The sequence below is a fragment of the Cavia porcellus genome, unplaced genomic scaffold (assembly GCF_034190915.1).
Source record: "Cavia porcellus strain 051 isolate PalLab524CR breed Dunkin Hartley unplaced genomic scaffold, mCavPor4.1 scaffold_8, whole genome shotgun sequence".
NCBI classification, from domain to species: domain Eukaryota; kingdom Metazoa; phylum Chordata; class Mammalia; order Rodentia; family Caviidae; genus Cavia; species Cavia porcellus.
In genome coordinates this window covers 35,325,033-35,352,527 of record NW_026947491.1, presented here as the reverse complement: position 1 = coordinate 35,352,527, position 27,495 = coordinate 35,325,033, and the positions used below count along the sequence as shown (strand labels likewise).

General features: G+C 39.3%; 1 protein-coding gene across 3 annotated transcripts in view; it reads right to left on the bottom strand.

Moving 5' to 3' along the window:
- Tmem117 (transmembrane protein 117) overlaps nucleotides 1-25,975 on the bottom strand; it is a 487,955-nt gene extending 461,980 nt beyond the window's left edge. Inside the window, exons 1-2 of one of the 3 annotated variants that reach the window (XM_003475852.5) lie at nucleotides 25,839-25,975; nucleotides 13,564-13,868 (exon numbers count right to left, since the gene is read on the bottom strand). In XM_003475852.5, the coding sequence (XP_003475900.1) occupies nucleotides 13,564-13,840 (277 nt within the window). In that variant the 5' untranslated portion in view covers nucleotides 13,841-13,868; nucleotides 25,839-25,975. Of the gene's footprint in view, nucleotides 1-13,563; nucleotides 13,869-25,362; nucleotides 25,502-25,838 lie in introns of those variants that run through there. The other 2 variants (XM_063254596.1, XM_013159502.3) reach the window with 2 other exon arrangements.
- Nucleotides 25,976-27,495: the final 1,520 nt, after the last annotated feature.

The window sequence follows — 27,495 nt, the reverse complement described above, 5'->3', positions numbered from 1 at the left end:
ATTTTCTTGAGGCTGTACTCATAGACTCATGATGGGGTTATGATGAGTAGGAATCTGAGGGGCTGGATGCCCCTCACTACAACCTCCCTCCCCACCACAATAGAACATGTTTCCATCTCCAGAGGAAGAAAGACATCCATCTTACTCCATGCATAGTTCTGAAAGTTGTTGAGATTGACCTTGCCTCCTCCAATCATAGAATACCACTGCAGATTCAGCACTGATTCCCGGGACAGAGATAACAGCCAGGCATAAAGAGACGCCATAAGAAACAGCTCACCCAGCTTTCCTCACTTTCATATCCCACTGCGGGGAGGAAGTCGGCACTGACACCCCCATCACAGAGCCAAAATAGGGAGCTGAGAAGATCAAATAAACTGCAGAACAGGGACCTCTGATTGTGCACTATCTCAGAGGAAACTCAGAGATAAGGCATTCGGGTTTCTGTAAAATGCTAGTTTTAAATACACTCCATTTAAGTAAGAAATTGAACAAAGTTACACAGACATTTATTAGTGTTTGCCTTTCATTTAAGGGGAAATGAGTGCAAAATGAAATGTTATATTCTTGCCATCCCACCTGACTCCCTGTCTCCCCGCGCTCCTCCTACTCTCTCCTGCTGACTCTGTTCTTTCTACTGTTCACCAAACGTTCTGAACACACCTGTGGTTTCCACACTTGCCCTGCCTTCATGCGCTGTCTTCTCCTAGAAAACATAGAAATGGCTACCTCATCATATTCAGGTTTCTATTCAAATGTCACCTTACCAGGGAGGGAATTCTGACAACTTTCTGGACTCTCTCCCCATCTCCTTGTACTGGATCAGTCACTGTGTTAGAGGGCAGTCATAGTCACAGTGTAGAATTGGTGTCTATTTGTTTACTGTCTGTGTTTCCCACTAGGATGTCAATTTAACCAGAGCAGGCACTTTTTTGTTCAATGGTAGATCCCCAGAGACAGAGAATGTTCAGTAAGTTATTTATTGAATGAAACAAAATCAAGATCCACACTTCGGTTCCCATACTTTGCCAATGAGTTCAGAGAAATCAATAAGCATGATCCAAAGAGTGAACAAATTCAGGCAAACACTAAGTTTCAAAAAAAAAAACTGACACAAATACCTTTACATCTTAACATGTACACGTGAACATAAATCTGTTTTTTTTCTTTTTCTTAGTCTCTTGTAGGGTTACAAACAGATTTATGTATCCATTTCTTTCTGCATACTCAGAGCTTAGAGTGAGGTGATCTAAGGAGAATTTAAATTTTCAATTTTAAAAACAGAGTGACATGTCTTGGGTTGAGTATACAATGGAGAGGGACTTAGGCAACAAAAGTCATGCAAATGAAGATGTTATTCTTAAAAGAAGGATGAGGTCTTCCTCTCACTCCCTTCCACCTCCTGTCTACTCTCACTGACTTCACCTCTAAGCTGAACTTGACTGCTGAGGTCAGCTGCTCTCCAACACCTGTGCACCTCACTGCCTTAAGAATGATGAATTCAAAGTCATCTTCTCACATGATTTTGATCTTGCAACCCTTGTGATAAAAAACTTTTAACTTTCTTCTTTCATTTCATGTATTTTGCTTTATATATAAATTTACACAACTTTTTGGAATTAATTTTTTCAGGGAGAGATGTGTTACATGGCTTCCTAGTGCTTTCAGGATATATTTTATGGTCCTGAAGCTGAAATTCAAGACCTCCATTTCCTAAAGAAAAGAACAAATCTGCCCAAAGGGAAAACCACCTTGTTCACACTCCCAATACCGTTTCCCCCTTTCTTCCCTCAGTTCTGCATTTGCCATTTGTCAGATGGAAATGCCCTCCTTCTCCTTTCCCCAGATTTTCTGTTGGTGTTTCTAGACAAAGCTCAGATTCAGGGAATGCAGGTCACACAAGAGATTTCTGTTGGATATGGTGAGTTCATCTTTGCAGAAGGTACTCAGAGACAGCTCAAGATGTACCAAAGAAGCTTTTACCACATGCATCAGCACTGAGCGCCCTGGGTCCCACAAACTCCTACTTCACTGCAAACCTTATTGACCATTTCTGTTAGGAATTACTTCTTACCCTTCAGAATGGATGGTTCATCCCACTGACAAGGCAATTATCGTCTGCTGGCACTGCAATGACAGTGCAGCTATATTTTCCTGTATCTGTGTTTAATCTGTATGTGATAATGCAGCTATATTTAAATATGCCTGTGTGGTTGCTTTTGCCAGATTGTAACCTCCTGAAAGGCAGAGGCTCACAGCACCTAGTACTATCCTTTGTGAACAATAAATACTTACTATGTCTGTCAGTGATAGTGTTGAAAATAGTGTTGCTGTTCAAGAATACACTGAGGACATTTAAAAAGGTGAATACAGGTTATAAAGTTGGAAGAAACACTCACATTGATGTTCAAACCCAGTCTCTCAAGTTTATTCATAGATAGGATTTGTTTGCCCACTCTTAACTAGTTTATTCATTCCAGGATCACAACCTCAAAGACACAGAAAGTATCATGGCAACCATGGACTAGCCAAGGAAAGTTATGATGTGTAATCACATTCCTCTTAAGTCAAAGGGCAGAAATTGAGTCCAGCCTGGAACACCTGATTACTGATGGCTGCAAGGACAGGAGCATTGTGCTGAGTTTCTCTGGGTTCAGCTTTGTCCCGGAATTGTACTCTTTCTTGCTGGGTCAGTGAAATAACTTTCACCAAAAGAAAGGGCTAGTCAGGCAAAAGGCAGTGCCAGGAAAGATCCCTGAACACAGACAATGCAGAACAAAGCTGTAGGGAGTGGCCCAGCACAGTCCAGTTCTAACGCAGACAGACGAGGCTTGCAGCTGCCAGTCTGCCATCTGGGCTGCATGAAAAGGTGCCCATCTGGGAATCGGCAGGCTGCTCAGTCATGTTCCAATTTTGCTGCTGGCTAATGTTGTGACCTTGGAGCCAGGAAAATCAACCCTGTACCTTTCTATTTACCCATCCACAGCCATGTAAAAATCAAAAACACAGAACTGCTTCTATCAACCACCATATTCAAAGTGAGAGATAGTGTCAGGAGCACCACTGTGATGCACACTGTGAAGGAACACCACTGCTGGAGAAGTCCCTAAGTCCAGTCTGAGGCCCTGTGTATGTATAAGTCTTGAAAGTGCCTTTCTTTGCTCCCTTCTGTTCAGACCCCTGCACAGTAACACAGCCACCATATCATTCTATCTCCTCCCACCATGACTTATTCACCCTTTCAACTGAGATCTTCCAGTCCTGCCAATTGTTACCATCCTTGTGAGTTTATCACATCTTCTAAGTAACACTGTATTTTAACTCAGTGAAAATTTTTAAAAAATTATTCTAGCCTGGCCCAGTAGCACATGCTTATAATCCAGCTACTCGGGAGGCTGAGATGAGAGGACTACAAGCTGGCATGTTTGTGAGATCCTGCCTCAAAATTTTTTTAAAAATTTAAGTTCTGGAAATGTAGCTCAGTAGGAAAAAAGCCCCTGAGTCCCATCCCTGGTATTTAAAAAAATTCTAGTTGTAATAATTAATAGGGAAGAGAAATGAAAACAAACCAGAGAGAAAAATACCAATATTCTCTCAAATCACACAGCTCTTTCAGCCTGGACTATTTTTTTTTTTTTTTTTTTTTTTGTCTTTTTCCTTTTTATCAGTACCAGGGATCGAACTCATGACTGCCTGCTTGCAAGGGAGGCGCTTATGCCACTGAGCTAAATCCCCAGCCCCTAATTTTTAATTACTCTATCATTTGAACAAACAGAAACTCTATCAATGTGGTTTTAAATGAATGAAATAAGCAAGAGCTCTTCACTTCCAATTTTCCTACACGTCATTTAATTAGTCAAGTTCCACACCCGCTAGTTACATCTCACTCACAATTGAGTGTTTCTCCTCCGGATCATGTGTGTGGATCCTAATGCCTGCTGCAACTCCATTTGATAGTTACCTTCATTCGGAACTTCTACTTTGACCTCCCATCAGTGAGAAATGAGAATAGAAGAAGACAGTCATTGTACCTGAAAAAGAAAGGTCCTTTGGCCTCTGAATGACTCATCTGTACCAAGCAGAATAAAAAGTACCTAGAAAAATACACTGGTTAATAACTGCCTAACGGTCACGCTTTACCCCAAGTTAGTTTACTAGTTCCTTGAGGTAACTCTGTGGTGTGTATATCCTCTGTCCTGTGGGAACTAAAGCAGTCAGATGATTCTAGCACACTGAAGCTGCAGGTGACTGTCCTTCAGTGCTAACGGATGTGCTGCTGACTACACAGCAGACTCAGGGAGGCACATCATAAGCAGGTGGGAGGAAGCAGCTGTATCTTTGGCTCTCCCCTTCCTTCTGGGCTCTGGGAGAGAGAACACGAAAGAAACAAGATTAAATCTTTGGTCTACAGAGTTAGTACCCTTCGTAAAACCAAATATTCTTTTGATGAATGTGTTCACTGGGGTTTTTTCAAAATATTAATATTTTTCCAGGTTATTTCGCCTAACCTACCTTAATGTGGTACATATAAATAAACTGCTTTAAAAAAAAAAATATGGGGGCTGGGGATTTAGCTCAGCGGCATAAGCACCTGCCTTGCAAGCAGGCAGTCGTGAGTTCAATCCCTGGTACCGATTAAAAAAAAATAATAATAATATGGGTAAGCGCCCCTGGTGCAGGCCAGGAGGAGAACCAGTGCTCCTGAGATCTGGCCATGGTGAGACTTAGGCAGCTTATTTTTCCACCCTCATAGTAAGCGCCCCTGAGGGGGATCAGAAGGAGAACCAGTGGCTCCTGTGAGCCTACAGGTGCTCAGGCTGAGAATCAAACATATGCCCACCCCATAACAACTGGGAATAGATGGCTCAGCATTTCTTGGGAGGATGACTATATGCAATATAGCAAATAAGGGGGGTTTCCTTCTATCTTCTGTTTGAAGGCAAAGGGTGTTTTCACTGTTTTGTTTTGTTATGTTTGTTTTGCTCTTATTCAATATTCTCTTTCAATTGGTTTCATAATGTTCTGTTTTTGGTTTGGTTTGGTTTGATTTGATTTTGCTATATCTAATTGACTGGACAACTATTGTGAAGATAATGAGATATACTATACTTATTACTACTATTCCAATTTCACTGCATTGTTTCATTTGGCTTTGTTCTGTCTTGTTCTGTTGTATTTTTTACTACCTTCAAAATAAAATTAAAACACACACATATCTTTTGCTCTTAAGAATTGCTGTTGATATAAAAGCCTTAGGAAGAGAAAGTGAGAGAATGATGGAAGCTTCGAATTTGAGGCCATCTGATCTACAAGAGGCCAGGAAAGGGGCTTCCACTGCACCTGACAGGTAGGTCCCAGAAAGGCTTTGCTAGAGTCCTAAATAAGATGCCCAAAATTGTGAGGTACCAGAGAAGTAGGTGGAAATGCGGTTTTTATAAAAAGGAAAGATTTGAGGTAAAAGTCATTACAGATTTAAGAGAACCAAAAAGTTGAAGCAAATGTAAGTCATAGACAGTATATCACTGGATGCCTTAGAAGTTTTTGTTGACTATGGTCAGTCTTTGAAAGAGTGACTGCAGGTCAGGGATTTAACTTAGTGGCACAAGTGCATGCCAGGGAAGGACAAGGTCATGAGTTCAATTCCTGCTACCAAAAAAAAAAAAAAAAGAAAGAAAGAAAGAAAGAAAAGAAAAAAGAAAGAGAGAGAGAGGCCATAAAATGCAAATATTAGGTTTGCCTTACAGCAGGGATCCAGGAAAAGTTTTCTGTAAAGAGCCATATAATAAATATTTGCGAGCATACTATGTCTGTCACATCTACTCAACTCCTCCTGCAGTCACAATGACTACGGAAGAAAATGCAGGTGCCCTGTTCCAATAAAGCTGAAAATTAAAAAAAAAATATGCCAGAATATCATTCCAAGCTTTGGAATACCATTTTTCTCTAATGTGAATTCTTTTATCACTTTTAACTCTAAAAATAAAATTACATGCTCTATGAAAAGGAACTGAGTTTTGGCAGTTTAAGTGTCTAAAAAAAATAAAGATTCTAGCATTTATTACAGACTGGTTAAAAATGAAGGTAGTCACACAACATTTAAATAGTATTTGTCAAGGGTATCAATTATTGTATAATATTTTAAGAGGAAAGAATTTAAAATTATAGATGTTCCAAGTAGCACATGACTAAATATCTAGCATTTGTCCAAATAATGCTCTTGAAATGAAATCTGTATTATCCTGATAATAAAAAAATAAAAATAATCAATTGCTGATATTAATGCTGAATAATCATATACTTTTACTAAAATATACTATCAACTACTATGACAATAGTTTATTTTGTTCAGCTATTTATATATCAAGTTAACACAAAGGAATTCAGACTATACTCAGACAATTGTATTAAAATAACATTTTTGCTCTCCTAAATATTTGAATCTTCATGTTTTCAAAGCTCTGAATCATCATGACTATCATGCGTACATTTTCTGGATACCTGAATCTTTCTTTCTCTTTTGAAAAAAAAATCTTTCATGTAGCTCAAAAATATAAAGGAAAAAATCTCAAACTAGGTTTAAAACTATGACAACAAAAAGCAAACAAGTATTTAGTGCAAATTCATTATATGGTAAAATATTACTAAGCCATTTCACATTTCATGAGAAATATTTCCTATTACAATAAAAAGAAACAGGGCCAGGGATTTAGCTCAGCAGCCTAAGTGCCTGCCTGGCAAGTGTGAGGTTGTAAGTTTGATCCCCGAGATCAAAAATAAAATAAAAAGAAACAGAGTAAAATCTGTCTCCTCAAATCTCTTTATAGATTGAGAATGCTTTTTCCTTTGTAACTAGCTACTTAAAATTAAAACAGACCTAAGTACACAGAAACCATAAGCCCTTTAGTAGTTTTCACAGTATGAACAAGAAAAGTGCCCCTTCATAATGTACTAGAGCCATAATGTTATTCTTTTTAGCCACTTAGAAACCATTCTTCTTTAAAATTTACAGACCGTAAGGAAAGAATCATGGTTTTTATGCAGCTATCTCGAGGGAATGAAATGCTTAGGATAGCCAAACAGAAGTCTGTAATCCACTTTCTACATCTGAAATACAAAAGACTCTGATCCCAGAAGATAGGTTTTTGAAAGTAAGGTTACTGGATCATGAGGAATTGATCCACTAAGAGCCTGACTGGACATCATTAGTGGGAGGCCATGAAACAGAAGTGGAGTCTAGTTGAAGAGAATGGATCATAGTGCCATGACTATGGGGACAATATTTATAAACAATTTATCAGCAAGGTCTGACCAAATCTAAATCTTTTGCCAGCAAAACCTAACCTGAACTTGTGTGAAGACTGTAGTCTTTATCTCACTTCATCTGAATGTCTATTGAAGTAGACATTCAGTTTCAGAAATATCAACGAATTTAACAATGGGTTATTTAGCAGAGTGTCCTACTAACTACAGGTGCAAAGGAAACATATTTGGCCCCAGGATTTTGAATAAAAATGGCAGTTCTGGAGCAAGGTTAATAAACACAGGCTGTATGCTGTTCTGAGCACCACTCACAATAAATAGGCCATCACCTAAGCCTTCATTACCTGAGGCCATCATTTACTTAATGCACTGTCTTCCCAAATCACATTCTCCTCACAACTATGTCTCTGTTTCTTTCTTTCCAGTGAGATGACCTCAGACTATCTTCCTGCTTATCTTCAAATTCACTAAAAACTCAGGGTCTCCCATAGCCCCATCCTGCAGACCTACTGCTGTTCTACCCCCAGGGCAGGCTGGCCAGAACAATCTCAGTCCTGAATTATTGCCAGCAGTTCCTAAACTTTCCATTTCCTTTGTACTTCCCAATCACTCCCTTTCCAGTTCCCCTTAAGTTCAGCTTCAAAATTAATCGCATCATCCCCTTATACCTTGCTTGAGTATTTTCCTTGATTTAAAAACTATAATGGGAAGAGATAAAGTCTAAAGTTAATACTGGGATTTAAGACTGAAGAACTCAGACCCACCCTACCTTTCCAAAGATCCTCCAGCTTTTTCCTAACACAAGTCTACTCCTTCAGTGAAGATAACTACTAAATTTTCTCCACCTTCTAAAAAACTGAGTTATTCTCACCTACTTTGTTCACACCATGTTCCCCATAACCTGAATTTGGTAATGAAATCTTTGCATTGTTTCTGACCTTTTTAATCCACTCATGCTATAGACTCAATTAAATGCCACATTGCCAATAAAGCTTTCTTTTGCTTTCATGGCCCACTGTGATCTCCCCTCTTGAATTCCCACAGCACTTATAGTCTCCACTATTTATTTGATACTTGATATGCACTTCCTTACATTAACAGAGTGCTTAATTTTTCATGTGTATGTACCTTATCTCTTTAACCAGATTTTAAATTCTTTGTCTCATGTTTTATAAATGAACAAATGAATACCCTTCCACAGCTCACAATAAAATGGCAAAATTGGCAAGGTCAACATATAAAAGATAAAGAAATATTACTTTATTTATTCATTGAAACTTACTGTGCCAGGCATTCTTTTAGGTAGTGAGAATTAAATAGTAAGCAATAGCAACATAATCCCTGCCTTTTTAAAGGTTTAATGGCATAGCTAGAAAATCAGACACCAATAAAACAATAGCACAAAAAGCTGTATAAACAAACATATGCTTGGGGAAAAAGCCATGCAATATGAATGGCTTAGCATCATTTTTAGATGCTACACTATCCACTCATTCAATAAGATAGGCTTTTGTAAGGTAATTGGATCATGAGGGATTGATCCCTGATGAGATCCTAATTTGATGGTATTAGTGGAAGGCGATGGAAATAGGAGGTGAAGTCTGGTTGAGGAGAGTGGATCATGGTGGCATGAGTATGGGGAAGATATCTGGTCCCTGGTCCCATCCTCTCTAGTTCTTTCCTGTTTTCTTTGTTAGCTGGCTGCCATGAGGTATCACTCCTCCACCATACCATTCCCTCAGGATGTTTCTGCCTTGGAGCCAGCCTATAAAAGGTTAAAGTCTACAGAAAGAAACTGAAAGAGTATAAAATTGAAATGTCAAGGGGATGTAATTTTCATAAATCCTAACCCCTCAAAAAGACTGAGTTTTAAAACTAAATAATTTTTACTCTTGTTTCACTTGTGTATTCAAATTATGATTCTACCTGAATATTCATAATTGCCAGCTGCCGTAACAGCAGCTCTGGGTAGCTGATACAGGAGGATCACAAGTTCAATTCAGGCTGGGAAACTTAGTGATTTAGCAAGATCCTATCTTAAAATTAAAAATGAAACAGGGGTGAGATATACCTGAGTTCAAAGATCCTGAGTTCAGTCCCCAGCACTGCAATAAATAAATGACTAGCCATAAAACTATTAACATTTACTTCTCACAGAGAAATGAAATTGGTAAGACATGTGTTTACAGGATCATTCACTCTTCTTAACTATGCTTTTAATTAACAATATTGTCTTTTGAAATTTGCCAAGAGATTTCCCATAGTAAAATGACAGAAGACTTACAAATTAATGAAATGAAAGGAGTAGCCACATTCTAGTTAACATATTGGTTCGTGTTTTGTTACAAAATTACAAAAAATGAAACTGTTTAATTGATATCACAAAATTACTCAGATCATTTTGTAAGCCATCTCAATATTTCTTCAGTAAAAAGTTCTGTGCTTCTCACTCTCCGCAAAATACATACAGCACCACCATTACCATCATTGCCCCACCACCACCTACGACAAACTCACCTCCTCAAATCGTTACAGCTGACACTTAGCCTTTTTAAATGAATTATGTACAAATGCCAGTTATTTGGAACAAGCATGGCAACTTTTATCACATTCCAAGCCAGTAAGAAAATTTGTGTTTTGCATTAAACTTTGCATTCCACGTCACCCCTGGCTGCAAGCTGTCATTTTCAAAGCACCCTGCTTACTCTTTGGATGCACGTGCTCACAAGCAGAAGCTAGAGGGACATTTTATGTCTGACAAGAGTGAGTCTGAGAGAACATCACAGAAAGAAATGAGAGACCAGGCTTGGAGTCGAGCAGGGGTAAGTAATTACCGAGCTTTGGATATCAAGCAAAGTTTTATTCTACACATGATAGAGCCATTTAGCAATACAGAAAAAATTATTCTAAAATCCATTTTAAAAATGGAGGAGAGAACTTTTAGGAGGAAATGATAAAGAGTTCATGAACCAAGAAAGAAACAACAACCGTAAAGACAAGAGACAGAAAAGATAAGCTGGTAGTTTATTAGGAAATTGAATCAGAAGACCATTTACTCAAGATTTGCAGGTTCTCTAATACTCCATATAATTTCGTAGCTTTTTAATTAAATAAGAGAAAAGGATGCTGTCAAAAATAATGATGTTGACATTATAGAATCTTTTCAATTCTGAGCAAAAATTAAGACACTTTTGCATTATTTTAAAATAAGTTGTACTCAATAAACCACCTAGATCTGGAATATTTTTTCAGAGCTATATTACATGTTCTAACCAAAGAATGCAAATGTAAGTCATAATTGAAAGGTGGTTTTAGTATAATAATTTGTAAAAAATAAAAAATAATATGTAGGAATGACAAAACCAAGTGTCCTGTCCTTGTTACCTTACCATACGATTCTCAACTAATATTTAATAAGACAGATAACTTTTCTTCAAACTGAAATTTTTGTTCTATGTCTGCTGCTTTCTATATTGAAAGAATTCCCTACGTGTGTTACAAAGACATCCAACCATTGCTTGTAACAGATCTATATTATTTTATTTGCCTGCTACTCTCTACCCAGTTTTGGAAACAATCTGTTTCTCACCATCCACTCCTAAGCTCTTACATCTGTATGATTACTATACACAATGCCATGTCTGTTCAGTACTTGATGGATGAGCCAACTACTGTTACAGCTTGTGTGTAGATGACCTCCCAAAGCCTCATGCACTCATAGATGGGGCTTTTTCAGAGGTGGCTGGATCTAGAGTGTGTGACTGATTCATGCTGCAATGCTACTGTTAAGAGTCCTGGGATTAAAGGAGGGTCATTAATATATCGGTCTACTGATTGGTTTGGCACGAGCCCTAATCTCAGTAGACTGGAAGAGGCCTGACTTGCCCCTTGCTTGTTTTCTAACCTTCTATCTATTCTTTATTATTTCTCCTCTGCTGTGCCACCCTGCTCTGCAGCCAGTCAATTATGGACTGAAACCTCTACAAACTAAGTGAAATAAACCTTTCCTTCCTTAACTTTTGGGCTTCAGATATTTTGTCTCAGTAGTGACAAATACCTATGCAAAATATCTATGTATCCTCTGTGTCAATGACTTGTCTAGCCATCCACTTTGGTATGCCCACACCCTGGCTGGGAATTATTATTAAAGAATGACTGTGCTTTTGTTGTAACATGACACTCAACCACACCCACCAATGCTTTCATTTTTCTTATCCCATTTTACCTATCAGCCTCATCCAAACCTTTGGTCTCTTGCTTATACCCTTCAGACCCACTTTCTCCCTTAATCTCCTTTCCATGTCCGGCCAGAACAACCTCTTAATTAAATCAACAGCCATTTTCCCAGAACTCTCCATTTATTTTCCATGTTTTGTTTCCAATATAGCAAACATAAGCAGTCCCCACCCAGATGAATCACTCTCAAATTCTGTTCCAGGTGACTGAGCTCTCAAAAAGAAATCTGCTTAGTAATTCAAATTGGGTCATTTGAATTTACAACTGCTAATTTTGATAGCCTTTAGCAATAGTTAGCAACCCTTTCATTTGTCCCTAGTTAGTTTACTTCCACATTCCCCAGGATCACTGTTTCAAAGGCATGGCCACTATCTTTAATCCCTGAGTCATCAAACCCTTCCACTCTTGGCTTTAGTGCTTCTGCACAGTAAAATGGAGGTTCCCATGTGGGGAGACACTCCCTCCTTGCTCCTCCACTCAAACATGTATTTCAAAGCACCACCCTTTATCTCACTCACACATGTATCTAAGGAACCAGGGTCTCTTCTCTTTTCCTTTCCAAGCCTCAATTTCGACCTGTGTTCTAAGTGCCAGGCCAAAGAGACCTCCAGAAATGCTGCCTTTCTTCTATATCTTTAACTTATCTTCATTCCATCTAATTCCTTTCCCCTATGATGACAGGCAAGTCACTTAATCTCCTCATTCAACTGTAATCACCACCAACAAACATATTTTATTCTGAATAGTGAAAAATATGGCTAATGGTTTCAGATGTAAAAAGTTAGAATATAAAAGCACTATTCTGTGTGTATCATATATATGAATATTCATATCTTTATTCCTTAAAACACTGCCAGTTATGTTTAACGAATCTCTAGACTGAAAATACCCTTATGCATCTATGAACTTATAATTGGTAAACCCAAAGCTCCACTATTAAATTATCTTCCTAACTGATCCAATTTCAGCAGTGAAAACTAGTTTTTTTTCCTTCCAGCTCTCACCTTTCTTTAATATACCATACATTCATTTGTTTAATCACTTGCCTATAGGAAATGAGTCGTTATAAGACCACAGAAATCAGGGGCTGGAGGTTTAGCTCAGCGGTATAAGCGCCTGCCTTGCAAGCAGGCAGTTGTGAGTTCAATCCCTGGTACCAATAAAAAGGAAAAAGACAAAAAAAAAAAAGACCAGAGAAATCGATTGTTCAAATTCACAGTCTAGAACAGTGGCACATGATAAATGATTGCTGAATATTTGTTGGGCAAATATTCACCACTTGATCATTTCAGTCCCTTCCCTGAAAATTTAAAGTCAGGAGCAAGGAAGTCAAGTCATTCTGCTTGGGTGAATATAAACTGCTAATCGAGATGAAGCGGGAATGATATACAGGTAGAAACAAAAAGCATTCTGATAGAATTAAAAGTCTGCTTCTATTTCTCCCAATCTCCAAAACAAATTCTATCCTAGGTCTCTGTGAAATGTCCCAATAGCCTCTAAACTTAATCTAATTTAGTTTCTTTTTCTGTTGTGTAATACCAAGAAGTTTCTTACATGCTGTTCTGTGGATAGATAGGTTCAAAATAAACCTCCTAAAGCCAATGTTCAAAAAAAATGAGGATAAGAAGTTAGTGTTCTAGTTCTAATTCCCTGAATGGACAATATATGTAAATACCTGGGCAATGGTAACTTACTTTAATGAAAGCAGTGTAATAAGGAAACATTCTCTTTACAATTCACAAACTCTTCACTATATCATACTCAGGATCTTTTTATGAAATAAGACCTATTTTCATGTCTTTTCTAAACACAATTACATACATATTCATTTTTCTCTAAAGTCATCTTTTAAATGACGTTTGAAACTAACTTTACTCAGGCAGTAGGCAAAGTACACCATTAAAGAGAATAACTAAAGAACCTAGTTACAACAAGGCATAACAAATTAAGGCCAAAGAACAAACTGAAATGCATCCTAAATTGGCACTTAGAAATAAGGAAGTTCTTTCTTGGAGAGAGGAAATTAAATAATTAAAAACATCACATTTCCTGGGTTATGGTACTTACCAAACAAACGCTGATGGAACAGAAATTTCCCAGCTATTAGTCCTGTGAGAATGGCAAGTAGCCATAGAAGCACCTTCAGAATCTTCCAGCCAACTCCTCTAGGGTATTTATTTGTTACAAATGAAAAACAGTTTCCAACAACAATAACATTGGCTTCAGTTTGGCTATGGGAAACTGGATCCTCCGCAAATATTAGGAAGTTAAAGAAGATCACCAAGTAAGCCACAATCATGCGAGACCAGGGATGCTGGAAATAATACCGAAAGTCTTTACCCATCCTTCAAAACTGAAATGCCGCAGTTCACCTGTGGGAGAAAAGATACACACAGTTAGCATGGGGAAAACAAGCATTAACTCTCCTCCTGCTAACTGTTCAGATTTATAAAAGCTCAATAACGAGGGATTTGGAAAACATGACACCTTTCCTACTTGGGTCACCAAGCTACTTCCGAGATTAAAGAAAGCAGTATCACCCCTTCCTTATCACCCAATCGTACCTCTGACAAGCTAAGGATTTGAGAAAGGAAATAAAAGAGTAGAGGGGGAAGAAACGATGTCGGCACACAGAACATGGCTCCAAATTGAGATGGGGGCTGAGATGACATGGAGAGGCAAAAACACAAGATAAAACTGAGGCAATGCTTCTCCTCTTTTAGATTCTTTTACTTCACAGTCAGAAAATAGTCATTTAGAGACTTCCAGAAAGATGATGGAGTAGTAAGCATCAGGGAAAAGTCTCTCTGAGAATCAACATCCAGACACTGGAATATAGCATCATGAGGAAGACAGGGAGGAGAGATGTGGTTCCCCTGGACCAAGGAAGAATATAAAGTGTGAATTGAAGCCCACAGAGAGAGTGAAAAGAAAAAATTCAATGAAGAGTAAGGCAGTAGCCAGTGGTACCTTCTCCCTGACATGGAACTCTGCATGAGAAGCACTGTTCAAACCTGGGAATGCCCAGTCACAGTGACAGTAATGGCTGGTGAGCCCAGAGGCCTTGGCAGAGACATGGCAGTGGAGAAAAACAGTGGATGTGGAGGACTGCACTGGCTGGCAGTGACTGCAGAGGACTTAGTCCTCCCAAAGGGGACAGCAGTTAGTGGGAGCCATCTTATAGACAGGCCTACTGAGCTCAGAACCTGAACTGCTGCCAGCTTGCCAGGCAGCTGCTTGGGCCACTAAGCTAAATCCCCAAGCCTCATATAGCAGCTCCCAACTGGGCTTAGAGCTGTGGAAACTGCTTGGACTGCAGCAAGCCCAATGAGTCTGGTCTGAAGGCAGTTCTACTGATTTTATCTACTACCCCAATCAAAAAGCTACTGCTGGCTTTCTGGGACAGGTCGGCATGATTTGGAACTTTGTCTCCAAGACTGTCTACTAGAAAGACAGAAAGATTCCTGGAAGTGGACTATTTGATTTTCTCTTTTTTTAATTTTTCCTCTCTCCCTCTCTCTCTCTCTCTCCCCCTTCACTGTTTTCATATGAGTGTGAAAGAGCTTCCCAAGATCTTTGGGGTATGGTTATGTTCTGCTCTTCCCTTTATCTCTTCCATCTCTCTTTTCCTTCGGTCTTCTACACCACTTTCCTAAAGTTGGTGTGATCCCCCTTTGTCTTCTAATCTTATTTCTAATCTCTTTCTCTTCTTCCACTTCTCTATGTTCTCCTTAATCCAGGATAAAGTTTAATCCCCAGGGGCAAAATGCACACACTAAGCACTTACATATTACATATAATTATCTGATGTTTTACATTTTGTTATATAATCACAAATCTAGTTCATATGGCTAACAGTTGCAAATTAAGGGTTAGCTCAGTTTGTCCTTTTACAGGCTGTTTGATGCTACTGGTACCACTATAGCCAAAACTGACATAATTGTTCTAAACAGCTATTGGTCCTGTAAGGCCACAACGGACACTGACTAAGGGTCACACAAACTCCGGCACAGTGCCAAAGAACCAGGAACTACATGAAACAAGCCACAACTTCCCATCTCCAACAAACTGAAGAAATAAAATCTTCCCACAGATTCAAAACCCAAAAACCAAATACACCTGGAAGGTACCTCACAGGAGTAATCAACACCTAAGGGTCCTGAATACTAGCAATAAAGCAACTCACCACAGGCAATGTACAAGCATCGAACTGGAAATTAAACTTAAAAAAGACAGAAAAGAAAAGGGGAAGACACTGAAGCAAAATGCAACCCTAGAAATCCAGTTCATCAAAGGTAAATCTAAGGGGCAATGAGGTGGGACAATCTGAAAGCCCCCCACCAGGTCTCTCTGAAGTGAAAATAATTAAGCAACTGAATGAGGCTCTGTTAAAAATGAAATCAGAAATAATCTCTCAGATAACTACAGAGATTACCAACATACACACCATGCTTAGCAATGTTACAGCAGCACAGTGAAAAAAATCAGACAAGCTGAAGAACACAATGGATGGGGCTGGGGATGTAGCTCAGCGGCATAAGCGCCTGCCTTGCAAGCAGGCAGTCATGAGTTCGATCCCTGGTACCAATAAAGACAAAAAAAAGAACACTATGGAAGTTCAGCATAGGAAAGAACTGGAAAGATTCAAGCAGATATCCAGGAGAATCAACAGTCACTGAAAGTATTCGAAGCAGACTAGGCCAATGTGAGGACAGGATCTCAGATACTGAAGATAAGTTTGCAGTTAGCAACCAGGAAATGAAAGATTTCTCAAAAACAGCAAGGGACCATGAGAAATCAATCCAGCAGCAGCCAGTTGAGACAAAGAAGAATTTAAGGTTAATCGGAGTCAATCAACAAGCAGCAGATTCCACAAATGACAATTAAAAAATGTTCTCAGATACGGAAAGAGTTTTCAGCATGATAAAAGAGAAAATATAGAATAAAAATAGCTTTTATTTCAAGGACGTGGAGAAAAGCCTGGCTTTCTCGGGCCAGATCGTGGGGCATGGATATACACATAACTTCTGACCATGTCCCTTAGGGGGGGAATCGGTGAGGCGCGAGGAACTGATTGGAGTTTTCTTCACAGGCAAACAGGCAGGGGGCAGGGGAGTTGCAATTAAGACTGAGGAAGAAGCAGGAAGTGGTGGGCGTTTCTGCTTTGGCCTTCCACCACCTTAGACCACTGCCTAATTTCTACTAAGGCAAGAACCTTTCAGATACCATGACACAAAACTTCCCTGATAGAGAAAAAGAATGTGACACACAGATAAACGATGTATAAAGTACTCCAATTAGCAATGGTCAAAAAAAAAAATCTATAGCCAGGCATATCATAGTCAAGATTCCAGAAATTCAACCAAGAATAGAATCCTAAAAGCCATTAGAGAAAAGAAACAAATCACCTATAAAGGAAAGCCCATCAGAATTACAGCTGACTTCTCAGCACAAACTCTCAAGTCAAGGTCAGTTTGGAGTAAAATACTCCAAATTCTAAGGAAAAAAATATCCAACCCAAAATGATGTAGCCCACAAAACTATCTTTCAAAATTGATACAGAAATTTGATACTTCCATGACAAAGAACATCTGAAGAAATTTATGATCACCAAACCACCATGCCAAAATATTCTGAAGGACATTCTAGAAAGAGATCATAAGGGACTACCGCTCCATGAACTCCAACAGAAGGAATCCTCCAGGGAAGGCAAACAATTAGAGGGAAGAACAAAGAAGGGGGATCCAACAACAGGAATATAACAGGACAGGGATAAGTCAATACATATCAGTTATAACCATCAATGTTAATGGACTCAATTCACCAATTGAAAGACACAGACAAGTAGAACATATCAAAAAGCAAGACCCAACAATATGTTGCACACAAGAAATACATTTCATTCAAAAAGAAATCCACACATTGAAGAGGATGGAAAACAATACTTCATGTGACAGGAACCCAGAAAAAAGCAGGGGTAACTATTCTATTTGCAGACAAAGTGAATTTTAAGCCAAGACTGATTCAGAGAGATAAAGAAGATCACTACATCCTCATAAAGGGAACAATTCAAGAGGAAGAAATAACAAGAAAACAGTCATTTAAAAGTTAAATGATTATAAAAGTAAAGTGAATACATATTAACAAAAAGTAAACAATGAACATACCCAACCCCTCTCCTCAGACTTTTCATCACTTAGTAACTTGGTGGACAGACATGCACGTCTTTTTCCACATATTGACAAGTGTGTGTATATGAGCCTTTCCCTTCTTTATTAGTACATACTGATTATGCAGATTAAATGGTTTTATTCTGGTAGGTTTGTGCATGTACATAACATACTTTGATCATTTGTCCCCCACACACCTTTCCCCCTAGTTTCATATTTTGGGTGGTTTCATTGCATACAATATATCTTGATCATATACATCCCACCCCGTTACACTATCCATTATTCCCTTATTCTTATCTAATAATATTGTCCCTTCTATTTAGTTATCTTTTTTGACTTCACATAATAGAGACAACATGTGTTGTTAGTCTTTCTGAGTCTAGCTTATTTCACTCAGCCTGATGATCTTCAGATGTATACATCTGCTTGCAAATAATAAAATTTTTTTCCTCATGGTTGAATAACACTCAGTTGAGTACATAGGCCACATATTATATATGAACTTTTATAAAAAGTTCATGTTCTAGTTATCAAATAATTTCAACACAGATAAAGTTTATGAAATAGTAAGTCTATGATAAAGGAAGTACCTTCCAGGAGGAATTGGACAAGTTTGATTTGGGGAAGAGTAGAGAAAGGGGGAGATTTCACAAAGGAGAACCTGCCTAAGTTTGAGGCTGACTAGTATGATTCTTTTTCCCAGGTGAGGGCAGGGATTCTCCATCAAGTCAACAGTAAAGTCATTTGGAAAGGGATAGAGGAATTGCAAAATAGATGACGTGCTGACAGCAGTAAGTCATATCCTGGACACACACTGGAATCACAGCCATTTAAATATACTCAGGTCCAAACCCTCGCTATACTTTTCCCTCTTTCCTCTTGCAGAGCCAGCCTGCCCAAAATCCACACAAGCTGTGACTCTCACACCAAAAGGCTTGCCTGGGTTTATCAAGGGCTTTGTTAATGGCTAATTAATTCTAATTCCAGGGTTTCTTTTGATGAACTCATTTAGCTCTCAGACTAAGCCACATCTGTTTTTCTTTTCCGCAATAAAACTGTCGAGAGAGTAACAAAAATAATAAAGGCAGTAATTTGACTGTCATCTGCCAATTTCTGACTCAGAGATTAAAAGAGGGAAAAGGGACTCTTCCAAAGTCTACAGTGCTGAATAGATCAGGCTCTTTGCTGGATATCTGTAACCATCATTATGCCATTTTTGTCATGGCTATTATTGTTCTCATCTCTTCATTTTAGAGGGCATGAGCAGACACTCAGATAGTTTACGTAAGTCTTCCAAAGTTAGCCAGCAGGAAGACAGCACTTATCTGAGCCTCTAACCCCAGGGCAAGGAAGCATCCCCTGCAGGGTACCAGGTCTGTTTCAGGTACTTTCCCTGCCTGGATGGAAAATCCAAGGTCTAGTTCCAAGCATACTCTCCAGGGGGTACAATCTTCCCTACAGGCAATTATATTAACTTGGTAATATATACACTTTGATAGCCCAAGAAAATATATGTGAGTTAAAAAGTCCTCCATAAATCTGAACATTTGGGGGCAAATGCCATCAATAAAACATTTTCAATCTACACATAAATGAAGTACAAAGATTACACGCAAACCTGAAGTGCTTCTAAATCAATGGGAAGATCCAAGGACAGATCCAGGACTACCAAATCCCAATCCGATACTCTAGGATGATGAATGTCAATTAAATTTATAATCTAACTTAATGAAAAGTTATTTTAACTAATTTAGAATAGTAACATGAACAAGCCAAAGGATTCACAATATGATTTAGTCAAACCAATAGTGACTATGCTTCGGATTCCTAAGCAACTGCTTGTAAGTAATTTCAAGTTCCTTATAGTCTTCATGAATAGTTTGAAATATCTATTCCCGAGAGCTACAGCTCAAATTATTTAGGAATGTTGACTATCACAAGATGCCTGTTTTGTTTTATATTTTGAACATGAGGTTCATCACCCACTATGGAGATCTACATAAATTATGCTTCACATCAGAGAGCAAAGCAAGCAGGGAAGGACAAAAATACACATTTACATTTTCATGATATTCAATTCACAACTGGGTCATCTATCAATTCAATTTCATGCAACACTTTCAAAAGTGCCCAAAAACCACTACCACCGAATCTAACTCTATAGCTAGCCTTTAATCTTTCTAATATACCACAGGATTGAAAGTGCTTCTTTTACTAAGATATTGGGCTATCATGCTTACAGCTCATTCATTTCCAGCAACAGTTTCAGTCACTTACATACTAGCAGATTGAAACAGGGCCCTAATATGCATCACCTGATCTTTTTTATGATAAACATGGGTAGATAATCCAAAACTTGAAGTACTATCTTCTAGGGGGTTCCAAATTTCAAATATATAATAACTTGAACAAAATATCCACTTCCCTTCTTTATAATTTCAGATACAAGGTTGTCAAGTCTGCCTGGTCATCTTGGTCCCATTTTCCAGTTCTTAGGTACCGGCATGATCAGCCAGAGCACCAAACCAATTTTTACTTCTGTCAATCATATAGAGTATCTTTATGATTACTGTTAAAACCTAGGATTGGAGTTTTCAAACTGACAGCGCTACACAGGGCACATACTTTGCAAATCTTTCTTTGCACATACTTTGCAAATTTTTTGAAATTCAGTTCTGTAACCATATATAAGAGTATACTTTTATTGCTGCTCTTAACAAAATAGTGAAATATCCTACTTAGAGTTTGTCTTTCTCACTTGATCACAAACTCCTCAGAAAGACCTTAAGGGCTGTTTACTCTGAGAATACAGTCCAGTACTGAGCTCTAAGAGGTAGTCCACAGGTCTCTACTGAATAAGCTCCTCATAAAGAGACAGCCACCCTGTACTGCTTAGGTGAGATGAGATAAAGGCAAAGCTATATGACATTCAACTTCCACTAAAAGAAGAGGACCTGCAGCCAGGTCCAATGTTATCGGCAATGAGGATTTGGCCAGTAAGACCAACGATATATCCCTATCCAACGTCTCATTTCAACTCTGTATTATCATCATCATCACCACCACTACCGTCATCAACAATACTAGGGGCTAATATTTACTGAGCACCATATACCATATACCACTTATATTAATGAGCTTTTTCTGTACTCCCAGAGGTGCACTCCTGAACTACATCCCCAGCCCTTTTGAGTTAATTAGTTTGTTCATTAGTTATTTATTTTTTTGAGACAGTGTCTAACTAAACTGCCATGGCAGAACTTGAAATTACAATCCTTTTGTCTCAGTCTATCTCAATGCTGGGATTACAGGCATGTATCTACATTATATTAACATTAATGTGCTTTATAAGCATCTCTTCTAAATTTCATAATAGTCCAGTGATAAATGCTTCTATTGTGCCTATTTCACAAATGTTGAAACCGAAAGTGAGAGTTTAGCAGCTTGTGCAAAACAATAAAACTCATCTATATCAGACTTAGGATTCAAATCAAAGCCATCTGGCCTCAACACTCTATACTATGCCTTATCCACACAAAAACATACATTCCAAAATCTTGCTTTTACATGTTGGCTAGAAAGTTTCTGACAACAAAACCATCTGATATAAAAGAGTCACAATACTTCTAAATAAATGAACATTTATTACTGTTCAAACCACAAACGTGGGAGCGTAATCAGAAACAATTGTTGTACATGTAATGTCAGGACTGCCTGAATTTTTTTCCTCATCTTTAAGCATCAACATAAGCAAGTGAATTGATCACACTGTACTTTTTAACATACTACTGACATGCATTTGCGAATTTACAACTACATCTCAGAAAAAGACAAATTCACCCCATTTAATCCCATCTCATAAACAATGCCACTTGTAAGTAGATGCTACTTGAAAAACTCAGCTTTTTCACATAACAGCAGTGATTATGTTGGTACCCACAGGTACTGAAACTGATGGCTCACAGGCCTTCCACAATGCTTTCCAATTCTAGAGAGACTGGTATTTTTTATACTACATATTAAGAACGTCACAAGTTTTACTACAAGTTTGTATTTCAAAGGAATATAAAAGAAAGTGGAGAGATAAAAGGATACCCTAAAAGAAAGGATATTTTGAGCAAACACACAGAAGAGATAGCTGGGGACCCAAAATAGACATGTAGCAGTAGTTCTGTGTGGCTGAAACACAGGGTTCTAAAAGGTATTTTGTGAGAATTAAAGATCATTTGGGGCCAGTCAAGAAAGAGTATACAGGGCCAGGGATATAGCTCAGTGGCACAGAGCCTGCCTGGCAAGCATGAGTTCAATTCCTAGTACCACAAAAAGAAAGAGTACATAAAAGTGTTGGTCTGTATTTTACTGAGCAGGGTCTAGGAAATCATCAAAGCTTTCAGAAGAAGAGTAATATAATCACACATAAAAAGTGATGGCATTCAGATTCAATTCCATAAAAACAGCCATTCACCCAACTGTTCAATTTGAATGCTTCTTACCTGTTATTTTGTGCTAGGCCGTAGCCTAGATGCTGAGGATACTTGCACCTAGTAGGCAGTTAATAAACAGTTTCTGATGGATGAATAATTGCATAAATAGATGTTTGAATGATAACAGATCTTGGACAGCACCCTAGGGGTGAGAAAGTCCCTTAAGATTCCATTCCAGAGAGAGTTGACTGAATAATGTTATTAATTATCCATACATTTGATCATTTCTTTGAAGAAAACGAACACTAAACAGATAAAAGTGCATAGTATTTTAGAGATCTGTTAAAGAACAGTAAAGCAAAGCAAAGTTAACAGAGTACTTCAGGAGTAGGGAAGCTGCAGTTCTCACTACAAGGGAACAGTGGATGAAAGGCATGGATACACAGTGGCAATCCAGACAGGGAACAGAAATTGTTAAGTGTTTCTGGATGAATACTTAGTACCTTTATCGAAGTGCAAAGAAGCTAGCATGACTAGATGAGATGTGGGTCCAGGAGAACATGAAAAAAGGGGTGTCCAAAAGGTAGAATTGGACCACAGGCAGACCATAAGGCCATCCTACAAATTTGGGCTTTTACTGTGAGTGAAATATAAATACTGTGAGTGAAACAGTGAGAAACCCAAGAATAAATAAGGAGCAAAACAAAAGTTTTTTAAAAGTTTAAAAATAGAAAACAGGGAGATAGATTGTTTGCAAATGGAAAGGGAAGCAAGAAATGCAGAGAGGAAAAGGGGGGCTGTAAAAAGACTTAAGGTGTGTTATATCCATGTGCCAATTCCTCCCAATGACGTAATCTTTATATCCCATAAACATGTAAAATAAAAGTGAAGAAAAAGAGGGGACACTTTGCTAATCAAAATACTGTACAGAGGGCAAGGAGCAGAAACAGGGATGCTAATGAGAAAGTTGTTTCCAAGTAAGAGATTTCTGTAGTAACTTAAATTAGACACAAGTCTAGGCAGCTAAAACAGCTCCATTTTGGAAAAGGAAGAGATGACAAGTTAACTGACAGACTGGACCCGAACACAGTCTCATCACTGTCAAAATCCAGAATGGAACTGCCATTTTCTGAAACAAGGAATGGATTTCCTGAGAGGAACAGAGGTACAGTAAAACAGATGTAGGTAAACCACTCGTGTTAACATTTTTGAGTGCTTTTTACATGCTACATTATTGTAATGCACTTCTCACATATTATCTCAATTAGTCCTTATGCTGGCTATGTATTTACAAAAAATAAAAATTTAGAGAAGTTACAATCTGCCCAAGGTCATACAACTACCAACCAACAGAGACACACTACTTCTATATAACACTACATTTAATATTTTAATGGCTATTGTCTTCTTAACTGTGAATATAAAACATGGGATAAAGCTTCAATGGGAAAGAGATAAGAACTATTAGGGAAGGACTTGTTCCTAGTAGGAATTCAATAAATATCTGCTGATAATGAATAAACAGAAATATGGATGATGAATAGATAACCGATCAGCCTTGGAGGAAAGGAAAAACACTAAACATTCCATTCCAGAGACTCTGGGCAATGAGAAGTCCAAACTGGTACAAGGAGAAATGAGTTTTAAAGGCAGATAAATGAGATACATATGCATTTTCCTGGACATATAGTAAGAATAGGTCTCAGTATATGTATTATCTTCCATTGTTACACATAGACACGAAGAGAGGATGCAAAGCATTTCACATAATCCAAGTGTTTAATACAGGTTTTAAAAATGCAAACAGCTATAATAACAGAAAAGTTGGAGCTCTTACTTTTATGCCAATACAAAAGACCGCACAACCTTTTAAATAAAAAGCAACCTTTTAAGTCAATCAATGAAAACACCATAAGAGGCTTTGCGCAGACACTAAGATGGCATTTGTGGTACCTAAGCTAATTTAGAAGATCACATCCATAAATCACTTCCTAGACTTTATCTTCACATTGTTTCACCTTTGAGTGGTTTTCTTCCCTTGTTTTTATCCTGCAGTCCTTGGAACAACAATCAAAGTAGGTTTTTATAACAAAACCCAAAAGCAAAGTAGGCCTAGAGGTCCTCCTAAGGCAACTTTCCACTGAAATAGTGAAATACTAATGAACTCTATAGTGTCATAAACATATCATCAGTGTAATTTTAAAAATGTGTAGCTCTCCTCAGTAGCATCTGTTTATGATAAACAATGGATTGCCACAGTCAAACTGTAAAGACAATGCCAAAGAAAATATTTAATGAATTAGATATAATTCTAAAATGCTCTATAATATTCTAAAATGCCTAAACAAGCAAATTAAATAAGACTGACAGATATAGCTTTCTGATATCAAGGATTAGATGAAGGAAAATATCAAAATTCCTAATTGCTTTTAAACTAAAACACTGCTAAAGTAAGTGTGAAAGTATATCCAGAGCGTTAAAAAGTCTGTATTTTACAACAGACATAAATTATATATAGTTTCTTCTACTACTGTATATATTCAATACACTGAGTGAGCTTTTTTCTCTAGACAAACTAAAAGCTTCTGACAGTTCTTGGATTTCACACAACAGGCCATTCACAATTAAGAGGGAAATGCATGGCCTTGTATTTAACATCCTTGTACTCAAATGTTTTTCCCTTTTAGGTTCCCAAGACATATGCATGCATAAATACTAAAGTAACCATGTGATGTTTACTCCTATCACACATGGGCGCGAGCACACACACACACACACACACACACACACACACGGATGTTCCACAGAATTTGAAATAATGGCAGCCAAAATGCTAACCCATGGGTCAAACTCACTTGTGGGCCTGTGACATCGTTCAGAATAGAAACTGAAAAACACTTCCATTTATCATGAAGTTAGCAAACACCCAAGCCCCCTTTTAAAAGGACTGCACCTATGAACTGCAACCTGTTATTTAATAACAGAAAAGGGGCTTTCCTGCGTCCCTGTCCTAGGAACCAATGAAGCGAAGAAAGTTCAAGGTCCGACCGGGCCCGCGCCCGAGCCCGGACCAAGCGGCGCCGCCTGCGGGAGGCTATGGCCCGAAGCTCCTCCGCCCTGCCCTCGGCCGGCGCGGCCGGGTGCTGCCTCCCACCCGCCGCCCCGGCCTCTGCAGCGGTCCCGGGAGGGAGCGAGGGGCGTGGGCGGGCCGGCCGGGGGCTGCGCCGGACCAGCTGGGCTCTGGCGCCGCAGCGCTGGCGCGTACTCACCGGGGGTCGCGCGGCCGGGCCACGGCACTCGGACTCGCTGGGCGCAGCCCGGAGCGCGCGGCAGCCTGGCGGGTAAGCGCGGAGACACGGGCCGGCGGCGTCGCTGCCGCGCTGCCGCCGCCGAGCTATAAATACCGGCTCGGCCCACACGGCCGCCGCCTACGCCGGGCGCCGCAGAGGCAGAGTCCACGCCGCGGGTCGGACGCGGGAGCGAGGGCGACGGCGCCGCGCAGGCACCGCGCTCCCGTCCAGCCGTTCGGCGGCCTCCGCAGCGGGGTCTCGGCCTGCGCCGCCCCCACCCGGCCGCCAGCCCGCCCGCATCGCGGGCCCTCGCCCGCGGCGCCCGGCCCGGCCTGGCCGCCAGCCTGCACGCTGCTGCCGGCACAGCCGAGGTGGGATGGGATCGCCACGCTCGGGCACAGGGGATGGCAGCCGCCCCTTCCCTTCTGCGGGAAAGGCACCGCTGTGCAGGTTACCCAGGAGTTCTCCGAGAATGTCCTCACACCGCTGCAAACTTTCTGACGCAGCCTAGGGTCACGGAGCATCCTTCCTGCACTCTAGTCTTGGTGATGGTAAGAGATAGGCATGGAGAAACAGCCTACGGAGTATGACAGGTCTTAACACTATCGCTTCTCTGGCCACACACGCGCATCTCTGCGATTACATTAACTCATACTCACATGCATAGTCATAAGCACACAAATTCACAACTCAGACATGCACGCATGCACATATACACATCCATGTGCATACACATGTACACCCAGCGGTACACACAGTTTTACACCTGCATATGCAAAGGCACACACATACACATGCACAATTATTAAACCTTTTGCAGTGTAAGGCTCACAGGAGCCTAACATTCTTCTGTAGTGTTTACACGAGTATTTGAAACATGGAACGGAAGAACTTTTGACCATACTAAAGGAATTCCTTTCTTCTTTATGTAGTCTGCTTTTGTATAGGTATAGACATAGACAAACACGTAGATAATATTTATTTTGTTTCCCTCTGTGCCTTATAGCAACTGCTACCTCAGTTTACTGGTTGCTTGTTAGAAGACACTAACCCACATGCTTACAATCCATGCTGATGAGAGTGATCACTAGCTCCTGTAGTGAAATGGGGTGATTCATGCATGACTACAGTAACAAATTTATGGAGGATTAGCCTTCCTCTGGACTAATGATTCAGAAATGGGTCGAGCAGAAAGAGGAAGATTTAAAATGTCAGCATATTTTGAGATGGGGTAGAAAGAGCTGTTCCCAAATCCTGCAGTGCAGAAGTACTTGGAAGTCCACTGCCACATTTCCCATTGTGTGATTTCTTTCTCGTTGCTAAGAATGACCACATATTATCCATGTAGCAGTGAGAATTAGTAATCATTTTATAGAAGTCTTGGCCTGGTAGGATTCTCTACTGTGTTACTTTCATGAGTTTTTTCCAACCAGTTGTTTCCTATACATGTGCTTTGTTCATTTTACTATATTTCTTTGTACTTTTTGCAACTTCTTCCCCCCCCCCCCCAACAAGCTGAGAACTTCTAGGGAAAGAGACTAAATCTCATCATTGGTATCTTCACAATCTGAGTAATATTTATAGTGATGACTCAATAAAATTGTGGATGACTTTTGCAGACTAACCAATAGGTTCTACTGCTTTTACAATTATGATTAGACCCGTGAGATAGCTGCCACCCATGGAGCCAAGTCTCTATGTCTACCTTCAAGGAAAGAAGCACGCAGACCGAAGAATTTCAGACCAGATCTCACACCTATCCAGAGTAATAGAGGAAGGACCATGAGCCAGTAATGTGGCTTTTTGATCCTGATTTCTAACCTGTCAATTTATACTTCCTCCCCACTTCAGGAACAATAGGATTTTTAAATGACCTGATGTATATAAAACACCTATAGTGCCAAACAAGTAATAGGTGCTCATAAAGCTATTCTTTTTCCTCAAACTTACTGTTCTACCTAGGGATGTAGCTCAGCAGCAGGACACTTGCCTGGCAAGTGTGTGGTCCTGATCAATTCCCAGTACAAAACTTAATTAATTTAAAAAATCAAACTTACTTTCTATGACAACTTTCCTCAGGGTCAAATCTACTGGTCTGGTATATAAATGGTG